Source organism: Rhamphochromis sp. 'chilingali' (genome assembly GCF_963969265.1).
Source record: "Rhamphochromis sp. 'chilingali' genome assembly, chromosome: 6".
NCBI classification, from domain to species: domain Eukaryota; kingdom Metazoa; phylum Chordata; class Actinopteri; order Cichliformes; family Cichlidae; genus Rhamphochromis; species Rhamphochromis sp. 'chilingali'.
The window spans coordinates 39,749,326-39,766,334 of NC_137933.1; the positions used below are offsets into that span (position 1 = coordinate 39,749,326).

At 41.6% G+C, this 17,009-nt stretch overlaps 1 protein-coding gene across 1 annotated transcript; it reads right to left on the minus strand.

Annotated features, from left to right (window-relative positions):
• Positions 1-757: 757 nt before the first annotated feature.
• On the minus strand, positions 758-9,858 carry tppp3 (tubulin polymerization-promoting protein family member 3). The gene is made up of 4 exons (XM_080885515.1): positions 9,749-9,858; positions 5,877-6,078; positions 4,124-4,277; positions 758-1,742 (listed from the first exon to the last, which is right to left on the minus strand). Exons 2-4 carry the CDS (start codon positions 6,062-6,064, stop codon positions 1,548-1,550), a joined length of 537 nt encoding a protein of 178 aa, XP_080741641.1. The 5' UTR covers positions 6,065-6,078; positions 9,749-9,858; the 3' UTR covers positions 758-1,547.
• Between the last annotated feature and the right edge of the window lie 7,151 nt (positions 9,859-17,009).

Genomic DNA, 17,009 nt, shown 5'->3' on the forward strand with positions numbered 1-17,009 from the left:
TGTAAAGCTCTTGGGGAAGATGCAAAATATTTGTTTTGCAGAAGAAAAATCAGGCTGAAAACTTATATATAACAAAATAAGATTTAAAAAAACGCAAACATGGCTTCAGAAGCCTCAGCGCTGCAGAAACAGTTTGATCTTAATCTGATGTGGATCCAGAGATGATTGAGCTTTTTGGTTTGTTTGACTTTCTTTTTTGCAGGAGATTGAATATACTATATATATATATATACTATAAGTATTCATAAGTCAACACCTTTTTTTGTAATGGGCAGTGAGAATTTAATTTGCTAAACGACTTTACACACAAATTACAGCCCCATTCAGACACATGAACCTCATAGAAGGAGGTGAGCAATGAAGCCGTCACTATAGTTATTCAGGCTAACAGCAGAGGAGTGAAGTCTCAATAATGCGATATAGAGAGTCTAAGGAGGTTGGGAATAAAGCGATTGGACTCCTTTAAGTTTCGTGAAGACGTCTCACTTCTCATCCAAGAAGCTTCTTCAGTCCTGATATTTTATTGCTTCCTCCTGTGATGCTATTGGTACACCAGCTGCACATACTGAGATTTTTATTCAAACATGCAGGTGTGCTAAATGGATTCCTGGAATCAGCATTTCATGACTCCTCATGGAAATGGAAGAGGGAGCAGGGACGTTCCCTAAACTGCAGTGAACCAGAACAGTGTGGACAGCGAATTATTGTGTTATTGTGTTATTAAAGATGAAAGCAGAGAATAAATACATATTTGTGTCAAATATCACGAGTTGCTGTATCGTGATACCATCATTATCACAGGTGACTTATTGTGATAGCATAGTATCATGAGTGGACTCGTAAGAGAAGTGGACATTCAGCTGGACAAATACAAAAGCCTCCCCATGGGGGCGCTACTGACTCAAAGGGAAGCAAAGTGTGTGCAGTTATCCTCAGAGATGGAATTTAGTCAACAAACTTAAACGTGTATCATTAGATTTAAAATGACTTCCAGAAAATGCAGAAGCTGTTTCCTGTTTTTAAGTCTGCTTCTGTGTAACCAAATAAAAACTATAGAGATAATCAGATTAGCAGCAGCACTGGTGCCTTCATAGGGAGAATGAAAGAATCTGAATCACATGAATGAGGCTCTGGACAGGGTTGAAAGCACAATAGGAGAAGCCAGGTCAGAGAAACAGCTCATTATTACTGAGCTGAACACTGAGTCACATGCTGCAGACTGGATTACCATCACTGAGCAGAGCAGGTACTGATTACATCACCCACCTCCTTGCTCTGAGTGAGAATGAACAAGAAGTCCAGATGTGTGATGAATATTTCAGCCTAAGGGGGGCGCTGATGAGTTGATATGAGGCCAATACCTCACCTCTGTCAGATCCACATCTTTATCTGCAAATCAGAATGAACAAAAGCTCTGTCCAGTGCAAACACACAGGCATCCACACAGACATAGAAGGGTCAAAGTTCAAGGTTTGGTCCAGACTAAGTGCTGTTGGGGAGCTGTGCTTCCAGTCAGCTCCCAGCAGGGGGCGCGGCCTCCGGCTCACTCATTTCTCAGCTTTCACCTTCGTGTCATACGTCCCGGCATTCTTGTACGCTCCCACGTAGCCCGTGTTCTCCACAATCTCCTCACGACCCTCGCGACCTTTGCCCTTGCCGCTGTCATCAAAGCGCTCCTTGTGTGATCCAGTGTAACGGGACGTGTCGGTCAGACGGTCCACTGCTGCTGTCTTTGCCACTTTCTGATGGAAGTAGAAAAATTAGATTAAAGTCAGTAAAAGAAAAAATATCTTCCCTGCTTCAGGACGCGTCTCTGTTTTTTTAACAAGAGGGGAAAAATGAAGACAATGCAGAAGCGTCACAAACTGCTGTTCCTCTAATGACCACTTGAGGCCACAATGAGGTTGGCCCTTCTAGAGTTCCATGTTAACATATCCAACATTACAAAGCATGTTTACAGCCTCTAACAAAAACCATCCACTACTTCAGGTCACTAAACATTATTTATTGATCGTGTGTTTGGGCGTTGGAGCCTTTTAGAGCATTTTAATAGATGACACAATAAATATTCTGGCTTGTTGTGTTTTATTCGTCTGCTTTTTAACTCACTGATGATAACGTGTGATTCCAAAAATCATCAAAATGCAAAATCATGAAGTCAACAAGTGATATCACAGTGGCTACAACTATTTTTCATAACTTCTATGTTTTCTGTACGACCATGGGTGCAACACGCAAACGCCACTTAGAAAGCAACTCTTACTGATTCACGTTTAGTTTAAAGTGGAATTAAAATTGTTGTTTGCTTTAAGCTATGATTCTGATCATTGCACAGCATTTTAGATAACACGGAGCCCTCTGCATTTAACTGCACTGAGTCCCTGTAAACTGCACCTTCATTATGCAATCCTCTCTGCCCCAGGGCATCAAATGAAGACTCCACTGCAAAACCACAACAAGAATAATATGTCTGCTTTCTTCATTAGTTTTCTTCAGGTAGCTGAAATGAGGATAAGATAGAGTAACTGGAAACTAAGCGAATGAAAAAAAGGCCCAATGTCAGAGCAGGCAAAACAAGGCAAACAGGAAGGGTAGTAGAAACCAAAGTTTAAAGAATATGGACATTTAAATAAAGCATCTGATAGTTTTTAAAGTCACATGTATTTAGCACCATTCCCACTTGATTAGCAAGTAGCAAGAGGTGCCTGCTCCTTAGCCTTTTACAGTCGTGTAGTTATCAAATCAGTGTGAGAACCAATAGTGAGTGAATGGGTAGATCTGGATATGAAACAGTTCTTTTTCACCTCAGGAAAACAATGGATTTCACCAACAGTCCCATATTGTACTGCTGATAGGTAAAGTTTAAATGACATGCAGTGTCATTTGTAACTCCACAGATAGCCACCAAGAACTTCTTACTATGAAGTTCTGCTTTAATCCATGAAAACTTTAAAACTTTGAATCGATAACAGACATATGATAGATAATATAACGCTGATTCCTTCATGAACACAAAAGCTTGTAACTTGATCGTGTTTTTTACTCATGGATTGTCATCTGTAATGCATGCATTTCAGTCAGGTTAGTGTTGACTGTATCTGCTCTGATGACTGAAGAGCGTTTAATGATCTGGAGAGGATCCAGACTGCCTCTCTTGCTGGCTCAGGCTCTGAGGACCTCATCATTATAAAATAAGAGCTCTTTGATGTGTGCAGTTGTGATCTGATGGATGAACCAGCTGTGATTGAGCCATGGCTCTGAAATATTAGAGCAGAGTAAGACGCTTGTTTGTGGAGCAGCTCAGGACTTGTTTTTCTACAGCTGAAAACTGAGAAGATGAGCCTGAGGTGATTAAACGCTGAGCTAAATATAAAATATGAGCAGCACATAATCATACTCGTCTAATCATGTTTTCATGATTATGCTGCTGTTTTTCACAGACAGACACTCTTCTGTCCAAACTGTAGCTCAGAGTGTGGAGCTGGGAAATCGACTAAACTGATCAGAAAAATTCGTTTCTATGCAGATGATGCAGTTTTATGCATCATCTGCATAAAACTTCCGACTTCACTCGCCCCTTGATGTTTTTTTATCATTACTTTAAATACACTGTGTTATCTACTGCCCTCTCAAATGAGGCCCTACCCCAGGTGTAGCTCCAGGGTGGAGTCCTGGTATCCCTGGTCCTCAGTCCTTAATGAATCCAATCATAGACGTTTTGAATCGCACTTAGTCTGGCCCCTCACCCAGGACCAGTTTGCCTTGGGAGACCCTACCAGGGGCAAACTGCCCCGGACAACATAGCTCCTGGGATCACTTGGGCACACAAACCCCCCCACCACGGTAAGGTGGCGATTCATGGAGGGGACTATTATATATAAGTATGGGTGTGGCTTAGTATGACAGTGTGGTTTAATCCATATAACTACATTATCACTTACCTTTAAGTCTTTTCTTTTGGAGACTCATTGCTTTTGTTTTTACACATATGCACAAAAAGAAAAATGATGCATTTCACAAAATATACATAGCATAGAATCACAATTTCCTGTTTTACTGTTGAGCATCTTTATTGTGGGATTTAGAGCTTTAAAACAACAGGCACACAAGCATCTTGTCTCACCGTCACACCAACGTTGGTAGGCTCTCGGCCTTCCACCAGCTTGTGGATAGACTGCAGTGCCTCCTCTTTGCTTTGACCTTTGAACCTCTTTGGAGCCAGCTCTTCCAGAGCTTTCTGAAACTCCTCGTAGTTGATGACCCGAGACGTCTTCTGTCTGTACAGAAATACACAAAAGGAACACAGACATGGAAGAGTTCAGAGTCTAAACTGTACTATTAATTCTCTTGGTTGGAAAATGTCTTTTAGCTGTTTTTAAATTATTAAACAGATATTTTGTTTCATCGAGAAAAGTTTGGGAAGCTGAACACAGGCACAACTGTCAGAGTAATTGTGGTGACTGGGAATTCAACAAGAACTCAAGTAACTAAAAGTAGAGCAACAAAACTACAGAAAACAAACAACAGCTGCCCCTTCGATACACCGCACTGCAATTCCTCAAAAACGTCCATCCCAGGAACACAGCAAAAAGTCTTCTTATTGCAGGTCTAAATCTTTGGCATAGTTCAAAACGGGTCCCTAAACATTTCCATTATTTTCTTGGTCCCCCGGTGTATGTTATTGTTTCTAAAGAAATACTTGACATCAATCATTTCATCCAGTGCTTAACATTTTGTCCCCCAAAACAATGATGTACTATTGTTACTAAGTTTTATAATGTAGTTCCACGACTGTCTTTATCCGCCAGTCCCATCCATGTTACACCCATGTGATGGATGACACTCATCAGTTTTCGGAGTATGACTTCAGCGCTCTGCCTGAACTAATTATGTGCTACATTTGTGTTCGAATATAGACTAAAGTGCTGCAGTTTTATCAGGGCGTGTGGAGGAGACACTGACTTAAAAACTAAATACGGAGCAAAAAGTCTTTCAGAGGTAAGATTTATGCACGTGTTTCCATACAATATGGCAACAAAAGACTTTAAGGGAGGTGGTTTTACAAATATAAGTTCGAATAATCGCCCCACCTTTGTTAAAGAGCAGGACACATTCACTCCCTGCACGCACTGTTGTCCCACATTACAAGCAAGGCTTGAACGGCGCTTCTAAAAGGGCGTTTCCAGATTAGCCATGATCTGTAGCGTGTCCGAGCACAAAGCCCTTCAAGGTTTGCACCAAACACTGAGCTCCCCATCATCCACATTAAATGTGCATATGCAATAAAAATGTGACAGCTACCTTGACAGTGGAGCACTGCTGTTTCATCAGCATAATGGTACTCAATTTTCCTCAAATTCAGTGTGGACCAGCAGGTCTTCAAATACCACAGTAAAATATCTCCAGTACTCAAAAGGCACATGTCACCAGCAGGGTGTTGTGTAAAGTCACCTCTGTAATCCTTTTGAGTTTCTGGAGAGAGATTTGTACGGAAGAGGATTAGGGCCACTGGAAGAAAAAAATCAGAATTCTGACTTTTTTCTCAGAATTCTGAGAAAAAAGTCAGAATTCTGAGATTAAAGTCAGAATTATTATTTTTTCCCCAGTGGCCCTAATCCTCTTCCGTAGATTTGGCCATGTTAAGATGAGACGCTAGTTCATCAGCCGATGGTCACAAACTTGGTTATAAAGCTGGGAAAAATTTGCTTTCTGTTCCAGGCTGCACATTTTAATGATGACAGTTAACCAGTTCATTTCTACTGTGAGGCTGGGGATTATAAAATGGGACTCTCACTTTTGGAGCCTGCCTCAAGTGGACATTAGAGGAACTGCATTTTATGCAGTCTTTTGACACTGGCGCTGATGTGAACACTCACTTGACTTTGGAGAAGACGATGTCCACGTCAGTGCCGGTGACGTTCTTGCCGTCAGTGATCTTGCAGTCTTTGCACAGTTTGGCCCAGTTCTTCCCGGTTAGATCCTTGCCTGTTGCCTTTGTGTCTCCATGGACTGCAAACTTCCTGAAAGCTGTGAGGAGCTGCTCCATGTCTGCACTCTCCGCCATGATGAAAAGATAATCTACAATAAAATTAAGCAGAGGACAACACTGGAGATCGTGTGTGAAGGTAATCTCCTCCCCCTACAGGATTTATGAGAGCATTTTGAGTTTATAAATCAAAGCCATATGTATTACAGCTGTTCATTTAGTTTATTCACCTGTAGTCACCTGGAGCCACACACACTGTCAGATAATTCTAATTAAAATGCTTCAACAGTTACCAACATCACAGTTGTGGTTGACAGATCCAGTTTAGTGGTTCAGATGGGCCAAGAGAACAGGTGACTGTGTCGGCGGAGTCAGAGCAACCACACCCAGATCAGGCTGCCATTATGTTTTTTCATGTATGAGCGTCTGTGGAGATTGATTCGCTTTTGAAGTCACCCTCCGGTGGCCATTAGAGGAACTGCAGTTTCTGGCACAGCTTCATTACAGATTCTATCCTGTTATTTCCTGAAGGTCAATATGTCGTGCACAGCACTTTGTAAAATAAACCAGAGTGGATATTTCCTCCTCTCTGTGCAAAGCTCCTCTTTCTGAATGGTTCTTGGAAACAATGCTTAGTTTTCCCTTTGGGAAACCTTCTGCTGTGCCAGTAGCAGCTAGAAGTTGTTGCTTCTGTGTGTAGGTGTTTTGGACATGAAGATCATTTTGATCATTTTGCAGCTCCAGCAGAAGTGTGCATGTGCCCACAGAATATGTGTGTGTGTAGGGTGTGAGACGTGACCTCACTGTGGTTTCTCAGGCTTGTGCGACTACACACACACACACACACACACACACACATTGATGCAATCCCAAACAGTGGGTTTCATGGAAACAGAACTGGCTGCATCTCTGTCCAAATACACTTGTGTCTCCTTGTCATGCTGCTTCTGGTGAAAATTCCACTTGCACAACTCTGAATCAGAGCTGCTGCAGGCCATAGCGGCTGAAGTTATAGTACAGATAGTTAATATGAGCCCTGCTTACACACACACACACACACACACACACACACACACACACACACACACACACACACACACACACGCACGCACACACAGTGTGTGAAAGGTGTAAGTGCATCTGTGCATTAAAACTGGTGTGTAGGTGTCAGATTCCAGGCAGTGGAGGCAGCTGCAGTTTTAATGTGAAGCAATCTCTTCTATTTGGAAGCTGATTCATTAAACCTGCTTTTTGTTTTTAGGAAGAGTGATCAGTGCAACTCCGCTGCAGTCTCTTTTTAGACGTCTCAACATAAGAAGCATCTCTGCATTCAATTGGCTCTTGTAACAATCTTCAGGGACTGACCTCTTGTGATGAGCAGCGATTTGTATCGCTTCTTTAGAAAACAGAAAATATCGCACAAAATCACACATTTAAAAATCAACCGATAGTTTAATTGCAAGGAGTCAGACTCTGGATTAGCTCACAGCAGGTACTGTCTAACATCTATCAGATGTGTTCAGGTGCAAGACTGAAAGTCGGTCATCTCTGAACCCAAATCCCACAATCACGGCAGTTAAAACTGAAGACAGATCAAAGCAGGATTTAATCTGGTCTCATCAACAAGTTAAGACTGTTCTGAGTTCAGTCAAGTTTGAGCTGTTATTGTGGTAGAATGATTCACTCTGATACAAACCATTCCCAAGCAAACTAATCCCAACAGAGACTGACATTTAACGATCACATGTTAAAACATTCAAATCTATGAATAACTGTTAAAACAGGAGCACAGAGGTTGAGGAGAAATGCAGGAGCGTTAGAGACAAAGGAGACTATAACCAAATATTAATCGGATGTATCATGGTACATGGGATTCTAGAAATTCTAGAAATAAGAGGAAGGTGACATGGGAGATCGCTGCAGCCCCGAGGTTAAAACCAAGGTCACTGCTTACATAAACGTTAACGTCAGCGTACTTGAACTTAACTCACTGTAGTCTTTTCCTAAGAAACACGTATCGTTGCTCAGAAAAATTCCCTGCTTACTTGGAGGAATAAAACAAAGATGAAACAGTAAGGTTAAAGTTAAAATCTGGGTGGTGCACAACAAGCCGAAATGGCACCAAAAAAATGGTACGCCAGCAGTTGTGACATCACATCTGGCAGAAACAGCAAGCGAAACCTCCCTGTGCAAAGGTAGACTAACAGTTTGAAGCGTAGCAGTTTTTTTCTCATCCTCATTGTGTTTCTTGAGCATTATCGTTGACAGAAATAATGAAAAACACAAAAACATAAATTCAGATCAAAATTTGCAGCGCTAATTTAAAACATGCACTGCAGCTGGGAACTTTTTACGATACCACCCGACACAAACATTCAACGCAGTTATATGGGACATTAAACAGTGGAACAGTGGTAAAGAGTCAGCGTGACGTAAGATTTGCAAAAGGACTTCTTGTAGTGAGAACGTTGTTAGCTTCATGCTAGCACTTGTTGGGTGCTCCATGTGAGAAAGGGGAACTTCAGACACTCTCCTGAACTAATTCTTGTGAAATTGTCCAATATTTATGTGTGAAAATTACTTTTTTTTTTCCTTAACCATCGATAGACTGGGCTGCCCACATCTCGCCGTCTTTATTCTGCCCATAGTGACCAACAGCCTGTTACAAAAGCATCCTGACTGTAGCTTACTGCCTAAAGCATCTGCCTATCACTTGCACTTGTAATTCCTGGGTTTCCTGAAAAAACAAATATTCTATGCACAATTATCAGCAGGCAGGTAGGAAAAGCTGCACCTGGGTGAAACCCAGGAAAAAAGGCTGGGTTCTGACACTTCACTGCTCCTTTATGTTTTTGCTTTGAGACGCACAGACAGATATTGAAAACTTGATTGTTAATCAATAGTAGGAACTTCAGTCCTGTCTCAGTGTTAAAAACAAAGCTCAGCTAGGCTCACACGCTCTGTTTCTAGCAGCAGCTCTCCTTCAGTTTGAGTGCGTTTTAGTCATGGGGCCACACAGACTGTGTAAAGTGTATGGGCGTGCCAGTCAGTGTGTGTGCATGTGTGTGTGTGTGTCACTATGCAAAGACAAATAAACAGATTACCGACTGTCCACACTTTTAAAATTCATAAAACATGACAGCATGTGGCTGCACTTTAAATCCCTGCAAGTTTGTGTTCAGTAGCAGATCCCATGCACACATCGCTTTTCTAATTTTGTACTTTTTAAGCCAGCAATTTTTAGCAAATTGTAATCAAACATCTTGTCTGGTGTGAAGGATCCTGCTGTTTGCTGTTTTTTGTGAGATCTGAATATTTGTTTGGCGAGAACGCTTCATGGCTATTTCTTTCAGACATTTTAAGTTGATAAGTGGCAGCATTATTGAAGACACAGCAGATGAATCACTGAAGCTTCCAGCTGTGCAGACTCCAAACATTCTGCTCTCTGTGCATGTCTGAAATTAAACCGACTCTGATCTTCAATCAGTGCAGAAAAAGTTTCTGGAATAAAACTAAAAAGTTGTTCCAGCACTGACTGCGTGAAGATTTTAAAAATTTATCTGAAAACTGTCCTTCTGTTTATATTAAACACATCAACTTCTACTTTTTTGTTCTTCTTAATTTTTCCATTCTTCTTCTTTGCTTTGCACTTCTGACATCTGCACCACACCCAATCTTTGAGTCTTATTCTCTAAAACTTTTTTCTTAAATTCCACGATTTCTCTCTTTTTTTAATTGCATGTGTCTCCTGCAGTTTCCTACCTGTCTGTCTTCAGTCCCCTCCGTCTGCCTCTGCTCTCCCTCTTCTGGCCCTCAGCAGCGGTGGCAGCATTCAAATGAGTTCTGAAGAGCTAAGGGCTTGTTATCATCTGTTTACCCCGTCGCCTTGGCGACATCCTGTCCAACATCAGGGGAGGGCAATAAAACAGAGAAAGAGGGGGAGAGAGAGGGAGGGTTGGTCCTACGGCAGGGCGCTTATGCAGGCTCCTGCAGTTTCCCACAGCTGCAGGTCAAAGGTCAGAGGTCATAATGATCATATAACAATGCTGCATGCAGATTTTTATGCTTTAATTGAAATTAAAGGCTGGATAAAGTGTAAACATAAAACAAGAAAAACACTCTGTTGAGCCTTTGGCAGGTTTTAGCAGCTGCTCAATACACTGGCTGAAAATAAGATTTAATGAAGTTATGATGACAGATTTCTGAGTAAATACTCTTTGCAGTCTGGCCCCTTCCTCTCTGTGTCAAAGCTGCACGTAATGACGGGCGAGTGGCTGAAAGGCAGCATCACTGCTGCCAGTGACAGAGAGGCAAACACAGAGTGCTTTGGAGAATTTCTAAGGTAAAAAGGAGACATGCGGTCATGTGAAAAAGCAAGTGCACCCTTCCTTCTACCATAGGAAGCCAGGTGCTGCTGATCAAGTGCACATGATTAACTGATCACCAACAAGTGTAAGCACCTATATAGAAGCAGGAGTTTCATCAGTTTGCTGTTCTGGACGACTTACATGTGTGTAAACACGTGTAATCTTCTTGCCATGTCCCAGAAATTCGCCCTGAGCTCATGCAATGCTCAGAGAAATTGCAAAAAACCAAGAGCTCTGTCTCAGACTCTCCAGGCTTCGGTTAGCATATTAAATGTTAAAGTTCATGAAATGGGCAATTAGAAAAGGACTGAACAAGTATGGCTTGTTTTCAGGGGGTTGCCAGGAGAAAGGCTCTTTTCTCTAAAAGAAGATTGCAGCACGGCTGCATGCAAAGATGCATCTGAACAAAAGCCTTCTGGATCAGTGTCACCTCAGACAGACAATGTGTGGGAAAACCAAACACAGCGCATCAGCACAAACACCTCATGCCAACTGTCAATCAGGGTGATGGAGGGCTGATGAACTGGGCTTGTTTTGAGCCACAGGACCTCGATAATTTGCAGTCACTGTGGTACGGCCTTTCAGTCGCTCGCCCGTGAATGCATTTGTCTGATGGCTAAAGCTTGACTCAAACTGAGTCATGCAGCAGGTGATTAAGCCAAAGCACAGCAGCAAATCTCGTACAGAGTAGCTGAAAAAGAAAAGAATCAAGCTGCTGCAGTGATCCAGTCAAAGTCCAGACCTGAGTCTGACTGAAACGCTGCGGTGGGACCTTCAAAGAGCTGGGCAAAAACAAATGTCCACAAACCTCAATGATCTGAGCCAATGCAGTAAACAAGAGTGGGCCAAAACTCCTCCACAACTATGAGACTGATAAAATCATAAAAAACATACTGCTTCACGTTATTGTTGCTGACGATGATTTTACTGATTCTACTGAAGCTGTACTTCGCTTCTCACTGAGTGCAGAGTCCTAAAAAGCCACAGGCAGACGGCGTGATAAAATCATAGCTTGGTGAAATGTCATAAACTCATGGCATTACTACAGGTGTAAACACTCCCAGAATGCACCGAGGCCTGCATCCATTGAAAAGTCTCAGGCCCTGGAGGCAGTCTGGTCTGCATACGATCACATTTTTACAGCTGAGTGTGCAAGAATGTCTGCACACGCTCTCGGCTGACATCTTCTGTGTAAGCACAACTGCAAACTCATTCACACACTGATAAATGAGCGAAACACAAACACGGACCGATTTCGCTGCGCTGGGATCAGCTGGTGCTACACATGTGCAGACTCATAATGTGTTTCAGAGCAGAAGCTGCAGAAGCAGAAGGGTGAAACTATTTTAACTCATTTTATTCCACGGTGCACCGTAAACCCTGATTTGATCTCAGGCACGTCTGGACCAGGAAAACTTTTGCATTACCTTATGCATATTTATAAAACAGAATATGAGCTGAGTGACATCTCTTGAGAAAATAAGTGTGACTTTTCCATGTTTTTTACACAAACATTTGAAACTACAGCAACTCTTTGAAGGCACAAAACCATCACATATATTGTGTTTTGAAACAGGACAGTATGAAACATTATTTTACTTCACTGTGAAATAACATAACAGTGCATTTTATTGAATTATTATTTTATTTATTTTATTGAAAAAATAATAGTAACTTGTCTTCAATTTTCATCCAGTGGGCCAACTTGCATCTCCTGATAGGCCAGACTGACACACCTGGTTTTAACTGTTTTGTTTATGTTATTCAGAACAGAATTCACTGATTATTGCTTTTGTACAGAAGATAAGACTAAAACGTGAAGCTGAACTTGTCAATGAGAACTTTCAAAAACAAAAAATACAAGGATATGACTCAAACTAAACCAGAAGCTGAAGTTAATGCAGAGGTCAAAAGGTCACGGTGCAGCACAAACGTGATGTTTTATTTCCCCTTCTCCGTCTGCAGAGAAAAAACCTGCAGAACGTTTTTAGAAATATAGATGCAGCACAAACAGTTCTTCTTGTGGCAGGAAACTGAACTTTACTGAAACTTCCTGCTGGACATGCAATGACAGATTAAATCATTGTTTGTGTTTCTGTTGTCATGGCAACAGTGTTTTGATGTTTGTCATGTAGAATCCAGTAAGACGGGATCAGGAGGCCTACACGCTGCTGCAAACATCTGCAGGTACTCCAGTGCATTTCATGTCCTGCTCAACTTGTTAAAAACAGAAAAATGCGCTTTAATCGTATTTGTTTGATTTTAAAGAAAGGAACCTCTCAGACACCAGAAGTTTTTATGGTTTATATTTTTCTCTTTTCAGCAGGGGAAAAGGAAATGTGCAAATTTGCATTTTTGCATTTTTGACATTCATACCGAAAACACAAAGCTCTTTATTCTGCTTGAAACGGTTGAAATGCGTCTCTCTTCTCAGCACCATATTCACATAAACATTTCTCTCCTTATATAACGCTGCAGACAGTCGTCACCTTAATAACAGAAATTAATGAAACTGCAGGTTGATCGGTGCAACAGGCCGACAAAGACAAAGAACAGCTGAGACGCTTTCATCGGGAGCACTTTAATCTCAGCATCTTTCTTGTTCAGTGGAAACCAAATTGAACTGGAAATTTCCAAGTTAGACATCTCAAGACCGATCGCTGAAAATGTAAACAAAGTGGCTGACAGCGATTTGGCAGGCAGCATTTTAAAAGAAGCTGAAACAAAGGCACCCTGAATTCTTAGCTATTTAGTTTTAGTCACATGGCGCTCTGCTTGAGGCACCACCAGCTTCAGGAAACCCTCCATCAGGCTTCCTGAAGTGGAACAATCAGAAGAGAGTGAAGGCATGTTGAAGAGGGAGCTGCCAGGCAGGAAGACAAAGAAGATGATCACAGAGACGGTTCATGGTTGTAGTGAAGGAGGACATTCAGAGGGTTGGTGTGACAGAGGAGGATCCTGGGATAGCATGACATAGAAGCAGGTGATCTGCTGCGGCAACCTCTAAAGGGAAGCTGAGAGAAGAAGAAGAAAGGCCTTAGTGAGGCAGAAGCTCAAACAGCTTGTCTCAGAAAGGAAGTGCTGCATGAAGGGCCAGGATGACAGAAAGAAAAATGCAGGGCCGTCCCCTTTGTTGCCATCAGATCAAATAAACGAGAGTGAATGATACGAAACAACCAACAACCACAACAGTTTCAGGAGGCTACCGTCCTAAACGCTGTAAATATCTGTGAATACCACAGAAACTACATTTCTGAGGCTCTCATTCACAGACTGTATATAAAAGATGCATGTACGGTCATGTGCAAAATTAGTGAGTCACTCTTTATTTTTTAATATTTTGTTTCCAAGGAGACTTAATTGTAATTATTAAAGTGGTCTTGAGCAATAGTTCTCCAGGCTTTTTGAAGGTCTTTCAGTTTTTCTTTGGAAATTGGCTGCTTTTTTGTTCATTTTCAGTCCAGCCCTTGGACCTGACCTCATTTTGGAGGTTATTAAGCTACTCAAGTGTGATCTGCGGAGAGTCAACTGCTTCAAAAAGTTCAGTGTTTTTAATGTCACACTGTGCTGATTTTCCTAAATACTGCCTGTGCCACATGTCTCCATACAATAAAATACTAAAACTAACACTGAAACTAATAAAAATAAAAGCAAAGCATTCTCAAGCAATAAAAACTAAAGTGAAACAAGCCCAGTAACTGAGACAAAACTGAATAAATAAAACCTAATTAGAAAATGCCTAACTATGTTAACTTTGGTATGCACACAGTACGTAGGAGAAGAAAACTGCTGTTTGTTTATCTGAACGACGTCCAGAAGAAGGACGGTTAAACTGACAAAGGGTTAAATCAAAGCAGCCAGTCAGAGTAACTGGTGCACGGGGCTCTGCTGTGGCTCAGCAAGCGGCCTGCTAGACCATTTAACAGCGTGATTAAGTGAGTTTCTGTTCTTTACGGATAAATATCCAAACCACGATCCAGCTTTAATAAAAGCACGATAAAATGAAATCATTGTGGTTTTCATCAGCGTGGAAATGAGAACGTTCCCTCACACAGGACAGATGCTACTGCCCTGTTTTTTCACACACAGCTTCCCAGTTTGTCTCTCACAGCGTGGGGAAACTGTCAGAGTATAACAGGTGCACTGCTGCACTCAACACTGACCTGCTCTCTGTTCGGCTCACATACTTTTAGCATTGGCTGCTCAGAGAGAAGCTAATGGACTCTGCTCACTTTCTGTTGATGGAAGCAGAACGGTTGATATAACAGAAATAACAGTAATTATCACCTATAAAAAGATATTCAACACAAAGCCTAAAGCTGAAGCTGTTCCATCAGTTTCTCTCTTTAGAAATATGAGCTGCAGTATGTCTCGTCTGCTTTGCTGCTGCCTCTTATAACATCTGATAACCTCATTGACTGATCTGAAGATGATTCGTATTGAAAGCAGATCAATCAGCTCCAGAAGAACAGATGAGATTATCTGCTGCCTCATTAATTTACCGCATGATTCTTCTTCCACAAGAGTTTATTTAACAATCATGTGTTTGTTTGACAGATACTGAGGACACTGATGAAAATTTAAATGATTTCATCATCTCGCTCTTTATTTGGTTTTCGGGTCACTGTCAGAATAATTTTGGTTTTCCACTTTGATGGGCTGAGTGAGCTCAGCTGTGATGTCTTCTTCATCCTGTTTAGGAGGATAAACACGCTGTTTACTTTTTGAGTCCGCAAAGAACAATAGGTCAGAGACTGTGAGTGTGTGTCTTTGAGCGGCAGGAAGTGAGCTCATGGCAGCGGGTGTGTTGGCAGGAAGCAGCTGTTGGTGTTCGGTTACATCATGTTGATCAGGGTCTCCAGGACAACCTGCGAGGACACAGCCATATGACTGGAGAGGACGTCAGACTTTGGCCAGAACAAAGCTTCCAGGAAATAGCCATAGCCGCACTCTGGCATCCTCCATGCTGGAGTGTTCATATTCACTCTTCGTTTGTCTGCATGTTTAGTCATGGCAGCATTAATATATAAAAATATAAAAAAGTCACCAGACTTCCTTCATGAATGCAATATTTTGGATTTTTTTCAGTCAGAGGGCATCGAATATTGTTCACATATTCAAATGAAAAAACAGAGGATGGATGGATGGATGGATGGATGGATGGATGGATGGATGGATGGATAGATAGATAGATAGATAGATAGATAGATAGATAGATAGATAGATAGATAGATAGATAGATAGATAGATAGATAGATAGATAGATAGATAGATAGATAGATAGATAGATAGATAGATCTTATCCTTCCTTTCTAATGAATAATATCAATATTCGCCTTACTTGTACACACTGATATGAATATAACAAACATATGCAATTATACACCTATAATCACATCTGTTTATTTATCTATTTACTTAAGCATACAAGCTACAATCAAAGGTCTCTAACTTTGACTCAAATGTCCTGATCTCCATTTTTAAGCTCCATCTCTGGACCACTTTCAGCACATCTGCTATTTTTTGATCACTCCATGGAAGACCTCTGCTGACCACTTTCACTCAGGACTTCCAGGGAAGCATCTAAAAATACTACAGATGCTGGAAGCTGTCCAGAGATGTGTGAGAGGATGACCTTAGAGGGAGATCAGGCAAACTAAAATCAGATAAGGTTTTTGCTTTTCACGGGCAGAGTCGTGTCATTCTTTGATTTCCACGCGAACTGTAAAAAAAGCTGCTGTTTTTTCTGGTAGTGTTGCAGCTCCTAAAGGGAGCAGGTGGAGGAATAACTGGAGGACAGCTGACTGCAAAAACATGACAATATTTGACGTTTGAGGCGGCAGCGTGTTAATGCGGCTGCTGACAGAGACTCACAAACATCAGTGTGTGTGTGTTCAGTGACCGCTCTCGGGTGTCACCACAGGAACACCCAGCAATGAGTGTGTGTGTGTGTGTGTGTCACATACTTCTCATTGCCACTCCTCTTTGATTGACGTTGTTATGATGTTGTCTTGACCGGTTGCCCAGGCAACTCCTCCTCACATCGTGAAGGGATGATGACATGCAACAACACACACGCACACATTATCAGCCTGTCAAAATAAAAGCTTTGGCAGATACGTGGTGATAAATATGATTCATTAAGTTAACGTCTAAATCATCCCTGTGGTGTGTGTAACCACTGTGTGTGTGTGTTCCTGTGACCTTCAGCTCTTTTGCCTCTTGCTGAGCAGCTCTGATTTTGGAAACACAAACAGCTGCAGCATGAAGGCTGACCCTCGGGACTCATAATGGGACCATTAGAGTGAAAAACAAAACAGTGCAACTTACAATTACTTTCCTAACAATGAATCATTCGAACTATTAAACATCAGAAAACGGCACAAATGTTCAGCACAGCTCCCCAGAGCTCTGATTCATTATAAATGGGCTTTTTTGTACAACCGACAGTCCAAACCCAGAAAATATTTAATCCACAAACTGTATGAGAAAGAAAAGCAGCATTTCTTTTGCCTAAATTAATGATTTCCAAATTGTGGGCCAGAGTTGCCTGGAAGGTTGTGAAGGATCTGCAACTGGGCTACACGAGGTCATTTAAATTCCCATCCTGTCATGTCTTGATCCCTTAATTCCCCGTGGAGTTATAGAAGCACTGA

Bases quoted from the DNA above. Each gene is read 5' to 3' on its own strand.
- tppp3 (XM_080885515.1), bottom strand. From the start codon at position 6,064: ATGGCGGAGAGTGCAGACATGGAGCAGCTCCTCACAGCTTTCAGGAAG. The intron at 4,278-5,876 runs GTGAGTGTTCAC...ATTTCTGTACAG, and splicing joins ATCGTCTTCTCCAAAGTCAA to ACAGAAGACGTCTCGGGTCA. The intron at 1,743-4,123 runs GTGAGACAAGAT...TACTTCCATCAG, and splicing joins CTACCAACGTTGGTGTGACG to AAAGTGGCAAAGACAGCAGC.